This window comes from Lactuca saligna, chromosome 4 (genome assembly GCF_052625555.1).
Source record: "Lactuca saligna cultivar CGN05327 chromosome 4, ASM5262555v1, whole genome shotgun sequence".
In the NCBI taxonomy this organism is placed as follows: Eukaryota; Viridiplantae; Streptophyta; class Magnoliopsida; order Asterales; family Asteraceae; genus Lactuca; species Lactuca saligna.
The window spans coordinates 205889242-205896582 of NC_136420.1; the positions used below are offsets into that span (position 1 = coordinate 205889242).

Consider the following 7341-nt stretch of genomic DNA (forward strand, 5'->3'; position numbering starts at 1 on the left):
TCAGAGGATACATTTCTCCTTTTCGTGCAGATTGCAGCAGAACTTTCTTGGTTTGTTTTTCTATTATTTCAGATCCTGCATCATCAAATGATACCTTCAAGCCTGTGCCCACAACTAATTGCGAGACACTGATGAGGTTGTGTTGCAATCCCTCTACATAAGCCACCTTTCTGATAGAGAAGTCTCCATTTGTTATCATCCCATATCCTTTGATTGTTCCATATGAGTTGTTTCCAAACTTCACAAAACCACCATCCTTTAGAGAGAACGAAATTCCCTGACACCCTGTTCCGGAGTTTCATTTAAATGAAAGAAAAGAAAAGAAGAGAAATGTGGATAGAAAAGAAAAGAAAAGAAGAGAAAGTAAAGTTTATTTTTATGTTCCTGGGTTCGAGAGAAAGGAAAGGAAAATTATTTTTCTTTGTGTTCCTGAGTTGGAAGGAAAAGAAAGGAAAACTAAAAGTGGACAACTATACCCTTGTCACCCTTTTTCCATAATTTCAAATATATACCATGCGATTCTTTTGAAAACAAAATTATGCCTAAACTATTTTTCTTTAATTATTTTTTTCACATGATTATTTATATAAAAATCATTAATGCATAATTCATTATTAATCACAATTCTAGTATATTCTTCATTTATATAACTTTTTCAAACAAAATCAATATAAAGGGTAAAAGAAGTAAATAAACCCAAACCAAAACTAACATAAATGTATCAATAATCAAACAAATTCATAAGAAACCAATTTAAAGTCAATGCAAGAATAATCAAACAAATTCCAATGTATGAACTCAAACCAAAAACCAAAAAGTATGAAGTCAAACTAATAAAAAAAAAATCAAAAAACTATCATCCTAAGTAAGTCATTTACTTGCCCCCATCATTTTTTTCAGCAAAGTTTTTCGTATTTTAAATGGAACTCTAAATAACGTCCTTGCATCAGATTGATTTTGCAACAAAAACATGAGAGCTTCCACTAATTCATCGGGTTCCAAATCCATTGGCTCCAACTCTTTATAAATTTCATCACCAGTATAAACTCGATGATGAGAGTTTTCGAAGATTTTGTTACCCTCCCTCATAGCAGAAGCCACATCTTTAACTGCACTCATAATAACCTTTTCAAACGATTCAGGTTCAACTTCAGGTTCATCTTCATCTTCAATTTCATGTTTCCTTTTTTTAGTTTTGTACTTCTTAGAACTTGAATTTTGCACCGGTGAAAAGCATGTAGGAGATAACACTTGAATATCATCAAGACCATCATCATCATCATCATTATTTTTTTGTTGTTTCTCAAGTGTTATGTCATTGCTTGCTAGTAACTGATCCACTTCTTCAATTTTTTCTACTTTGATATCCCCAATCTTGTTCAATCGAGCATTCTTCTCTTTCGGGGTTTCAACATGCACCCCTGAAGCCCTATCTTTCGCAAACAAAGCTATCATTTCATTGTAGTTTGGTATTTTTTTGGACTTCAATGAAATTGCCTCTGGCTTTGACTGTAACACACAATCCCAAATACAATTATTGTTAAGAAAAATAACATAAATGTATACAAACTAAGTAACATGCAGTAAAAAAAACTTACATTAATTAGGTTGGCCCACACTTCCTCGTCCGCTTCAATTAGTTGTGTTTCAGAATTCCAATCGAACGCACTCAATGAAGTTCCGCGGAACATGTCATACCATTGCGAGAAACCTGATTTTAAAGTTTTCAAACGATTCTTTAAATGACTTTTTGTTAAACTCTTCCCAAACTTTTGATTAAGCTCCTCCACCATGTTAGAGTATGCTTGTGGGATGAAACTCCCACTAATCCTTAATCCTTTGTCATCTTGTGTCATCATAGATTGAATAAAACAAGAATCCATCCAATCTGTCCATTTTATGTGTTCTTTCTTAGTAACTTGTTCTTCCTTCATCATTTTGACCTGCGTAACATCATAAATAAACAAACCAAGCATTGATAACATAAAAATACTTACTTAGAGGATGTACAAATAATGAGTAAATAACATGTCCAAAAGATAAATAACACAAATAAAGTCAAAACAGTAACGATTCATACAAAATCAAGTCAAACACAAAAGATCCAAACAAAATCAAATTGAAATGTTATAATAAAAACTAGTAGCTACATTGACATATCTATCTCATTGTTTCGATTTGGCAAGTAATCAGTCCACATTTGATTTGCAATTAAGTTCCTCATTTGCTCTGCCGCAGCATTACCCTAATTTGTCTCTCTTATATTATGGCGCATTTCCTCTCTTGGTTCATTTAACATTTCTTGTAGGACCTCATCTTCAAGATTTTTGTCTCGATCTTCTTCTAACAAAAAGTTATGTAAAATACAACATGCCAAGAAAATGTCTGATTGTGTTTCACAAGAATAAAAAGGTTCTTGTGTACTTCTAATGATAGGAAACGTTCTCTTTAAAACACCAAATGCCCGTTCTATAGCGTTACGTAATGAAGCATGACGGAGATTAAATAACTCTTTTGCATTCTCAGGGGCACGAGCAGAATACTCTTTCAAATGATATCTGACACCGCGATATGGTGCCATTAGTGTAGTTGTATGGGGCAAACCAGCATCTACCAAATAGTATCGACCTATAAATAAGTTGTAATTAGTTATGTATTAAAAATTAGATTACACATAAGAGTAATTTTGGTATTAAAAATTTACCCTTTGGAATTACTAGTTTATCTTCTCTATTGAGTGCATTCTTTAGTATCCTTGAGTCTGATGCTGTACCCTCCCAGCCACTTAAAATGTACGTAAATTTTAAATCAAATGTACAAGCAGCTAAGACATTTATCGTAGGGTATCCCTTGCGACCACAATATCTAGGGGCATCTTTGTTAGGTACTTTGACACGAACATGTGTCCTGTCAACTGCACCTATACAATTCTTGAAGTAAGGATAAAATCGTTTTTTTTCTTGAATTTCTTTTTGTACAACATCACCTTTTGGTTGTTGAATATAATAACTCTCCAGTGATATAATTGCTCGGAGAACTCTATGGAAGCACCTACTTGTAGTGGATTTAGAGCGACGATATAGCCAAGAGACAAATCGATTTCTAAAATCATTGCCGACAATGTGCAAAAATCTTGCAACATGCTCTTCAACGGACATGCGTTGAGTAGCTCGAAGACCACCAACTTGTTGTAAGATAGTGCACAATTTCTTAAAAGCCTGCTCACTCATACGGATAAGTTCACGACATTGACCGCCGTTTGAAAGGTCGTGTAGCAACTGTTCACGTATACGTTGCCGTTTTAATATAAGTTTCCTAGAAGGTAATTTGGGACGGTTTGTGTTGGCAAGGGCACGATATGTCAGAATGGCCATCAACAAGCAAAGCAGATGAACTACTTGTCTTTGCCTGACTCTCAGAAATTGAGCGGGTTTTTGTAGTTCACTATCCATCGAAAATTTTACCTATTTTATGAAAATTATTAAACTGTGATTATTATCTTATATGTGGATGTATAGGTTATAGTATGGTTATAGTTTCTTACTCAAACCAAAGGTATATTCAAGGGCAAACAAATTTGTGAAAATAAATTTCTTAAACGATATATAAAAATGTACTTGTTTATAATTTATACATTTATAATAATATGAAAAATCAATATTGAATTGAAGAAACTTATGAAAAAATTATAATAAAATAAATAATGATGTATACATTTTTAAAGAAATACGTTTATAGATAAAATAGTAAAGCATAATAAATATAAAATATGAATGAAAGATAACAAAGTATTGATAATAAATTTCTATATGCATCTAATATGTTATGATAGTTTAACTGTTTATGGGACTCCAATATAATTTTTTGCAAAAAATTCCTATGTAGTAGTATTGACACCAAGAAAATGAATCAAATAGTATGTGCAATAATTAGTCATATGTCAACAACTACCACCAAATTAAAAACAAGAGAAAAGTTATAGAAGCACATGCACCGGTCATTATCATTTTATTTTTCATTTGTTTCTTTTAGATATAAATAGCATTATTTGTAGCTACTTTATGAGATATCTTTTTCATATGTTTCTATTACATATAAATATCATAATTTGTTTGTAGTTACTTGATAAATAGCAAAAGAAAAGTTCACATCTCTTTTTTTTTTCTTTTTTTCTTGTCGTGTACAGCAGCAAAAAGCAAAAGCAAAATACTTGTTGCTTCTTTTGTTACTTATTTGTTCAGAGTTGGAGAGTTGAACCAACAATTAACACCAAAATAAAATAAAAACACATAGGAATCATACACAAGAAGTCGAAGAAGGGGTTGAAACAGCAACTAACACCACATTAAAAACAAATAACGATCATACATAAGAAAGCGAAGAACAGAATGAAACTTGATGTTTTGCTGAAAGAGAGAACAACCAACAGAGCGTGAAGAAGGAAGCAGCGGTTTTTTTTTTTTTTTTTTTCTGTGTTTTGCTGTTGACGTGATTATATAGGGTTCAAGGGCAATTTGGGAATCACCGAGATTTTTTGCTTGTCAATGATTCTTTCTCTCCAAATCTCTCCAATTTGGGAGGAAGATTAGGAGAGGAAAGATACCTCCGATTTCCTTTCCTTTCTTCCCAAATCAGTCCAAAAAATAAACTCGGGAACGCCATTGAATCCTTCTTTCTCTCTAAATCCATCCTTTTCTCTCGATTTCCCTCGTTAATTGCAACTCGGGAACAGGGTGTTAATTCCTCCTTTCTTCCTGTCATGTGACGCGAGCAGCCACTGTCTATATACCATGCGTCGTCAAACTGCTCGTCACTGTTTACCTGCAAATTCAAGCGGATTTAGGAACCCAAAGTTTCTTGGGTCCTGGTGAATTTTTCACAGAGAAAAGAATAACACTAGAAGCATCAACAAAATAAGTTCGTTTAATGAGAGTTGTTTGATCTTTTCTTTTGATGGTAAACACCTTGATTTTTGTTTTATCTTCTTTAAATCTTAATGTATCTTTAGTGTTTTTCGTTTGATTCTTAGGTTTAGGGGAGGATCTCTTATGTTCATCTTGGAACCTGGAGGACCCATGTCTAGAATTGGGATCGAAACTGGTGTTCAGACCGAATCTGGGATTAGGATCGAACTTGGGTCGAGGACCGAAACTGGGTTTAGGACCGAACTTGGGTCGAGGACCGAAACTTGGTTTAGGACCGAAACTGGGTTAATGACCGAAATTGGGTTTAGAACCGAGACTTGACTTTCGGTTTTGGGATTTGGAATAATAGGAATTAGGACTGAAATCTTCCTTTGACTTTTCCTTTCCTTTATCCATGGATTCTTTCCTAGGAGGCTCATAGTTAGGATTTTGAGAATTCCAATGCCTTTTTCATTCATTCAAATTCGAGGCATATCGTTGATTTCTGATTCTTTTCTGTTCAGCTAGCTCCTTCTGAGATTTGTGAACATTGAAGCTGGCCTTTGATTTCTCCTTATCAGTTGCAGCTGTCTTGTCTTCCATTCTGGTTTCGGTGCGTTCCTTAGTGTGAAATTCCGGTGTTTCCTGTCTCTTGAATGGACCTTTCGGTTCTTTCTTCTCGATTGGAACATCAGGTTGCATTAATGGTTCTTCAGGAACATCTTTAGTTCCGCTTGTGCTGGGAATATCGAAACTAGAAGGTTTATTGATGGGTTATGGTATGTATCATTCTTTGACTCTCCATGTGGTTTTGTCAGACAAACCCACAGTTTCATCTGCATTGTCAATGGGAGCAGAGCAGAAATAGTCTTCACATCCTTCAGCGTTATCCTCGTCAACTATTGTCCTTAATTCTGCTGTTTGTCTTTGAGTGACTCCAATCACAGCATAAACTTAGGTTGGTACTGTCTGTACCTTCTGATAGACCAAGTCCTTTTCTTTGAGTTTCAGTTTCTGTTCCTTTGACAGACGAGCAAACTCAACTGAATTTTCTGAAATAAGAGGTTTTTCGCTCTTGGCTTCATTTTTCACAAACTCAGAACAATCCACAACATCCTCTACTGAGATTTCACTCATTTCACTCTCCGTTTCAAATTCAGAAGAATTATCTATGTTTATTTTATTATTCTTGACAATTTTGGCATTTGATTCATCGAATGTTTGTATAGTTTCGGTTTTAATTTCCAGCCTATCATTTTCATCTAAGATATCTTTTAACATACTTTTATGTTCCTTAGAATCGATGAAAGTTTCTATCTTATCTAAACCTAGCCTATATGACATGGATGTTTCTTCAGAGTATACTTCTGATTCACACTTTGCTATAACATCATCTTCCTTAAATTCAAGAAAGGGAAAAATCATTTTATATATTTTCTTTCTAATTTCACAATTAGGATGTAATTGAGCAATATTAGTATAAAGATGCTTAGCAATTAAACAGAAAACATTTCTTTGTTTTAACAATTTCAAATTGTCTCTTTGCAAATAAATACTCTCATCCTTAGCTCTAACTAATTCAGCTTCCTTCTGCTCGATCCGGATCCTTCTCTCCTCACTTTTTGAAGACACCCTGCCGAGTTGGTCAGTTAGGTTAGAGTTTGCTAAGCGGGTTTGCATGAGGCTACTACTTAGGTTGTTAAATTTAAAGTTTAGTTCATTTAATTCTTCTAGATATTCAGTTTTAGGAATTTTAAGAGATTCAAGGATAGAATGTACCTTTTTGATCAATCGATCGCAGTCGTTGATCTTCTCACTCACCGGCTTGGCTGCAAAACACTTATTTTCAGTCATGTTCGGTTTTGTGTCTGCACTTTCGGTTGATGGACCAGTAGTGACGATAAAGCATTTTCCAACAGAACCTTCATTCTTTGCCACAAACGCCTTTCCATGAGTGGGTCTTCTAACCTCTTCGTCTTCAGAGTCTGTTGACCAGACTTCTACACCACCGAATTCATCTTCCCCTGCATTTTCTTGTATAATTAGAGCATTCATCAAGCTGTTGGAAGCCTTTTTCTTCTTGACTTCTTCAAGTTTACGCATGTAATATGCTTCATCATCTTCACCCTCTCTCTTCTCAGCCATCTTTCTTAACATGCAATCTTTGGCAAAGTGGTTCTTGCCATGACAATAGTTGCAGTCGTATCCAGAGTCTCCTGCAAGCTTGTTTTCCTTTTTCTCTTCCACCTTTTGAGAAGAGACTTTCGGTTCCTCTTTTGCTTTCTCAGAACTATAACTTCCCTGCCAATTTCGGTTCTTATTGGTGGGAAATTTTCTTCTTGCGAATTTCTTTGGATTTGTTATCATTAGAGCATACTCCTCACTTGTAAGATCACATTCTGACATGTCTGACTCTTCTTCTTCCTCAACAGCACTT

General features: G+C 34.6%; 1 protein-coding gene across 1 annotated transcript; it reads right to left on the bottom strand.

Annotated features, from left to right (window-relative positions):
- Positions 1 to 870: 870 nt before the first annotated feature.
- On the bottom strand, positions 871 to 1910 carry LOC145039006 (uncharacterized). The gene is made up of 2 exons (XM_078987173.1): positions 1599 to 1910; positions 871 to 1509 (listed from the first exon to the last, which is right to left on the bottom strand). Exons 1-2 carry the CDS (start codon positions 1881 to 1883, stop codon positions 871 to 873), a joined length of 924 nt encoding a protein of 307 aa, XP_078843299.1. The 5' UTR covers positions 1884 to 1910.
- Between the last annotated feature and the right edge of the window lie 5431 nt (positions 1911 to 7341).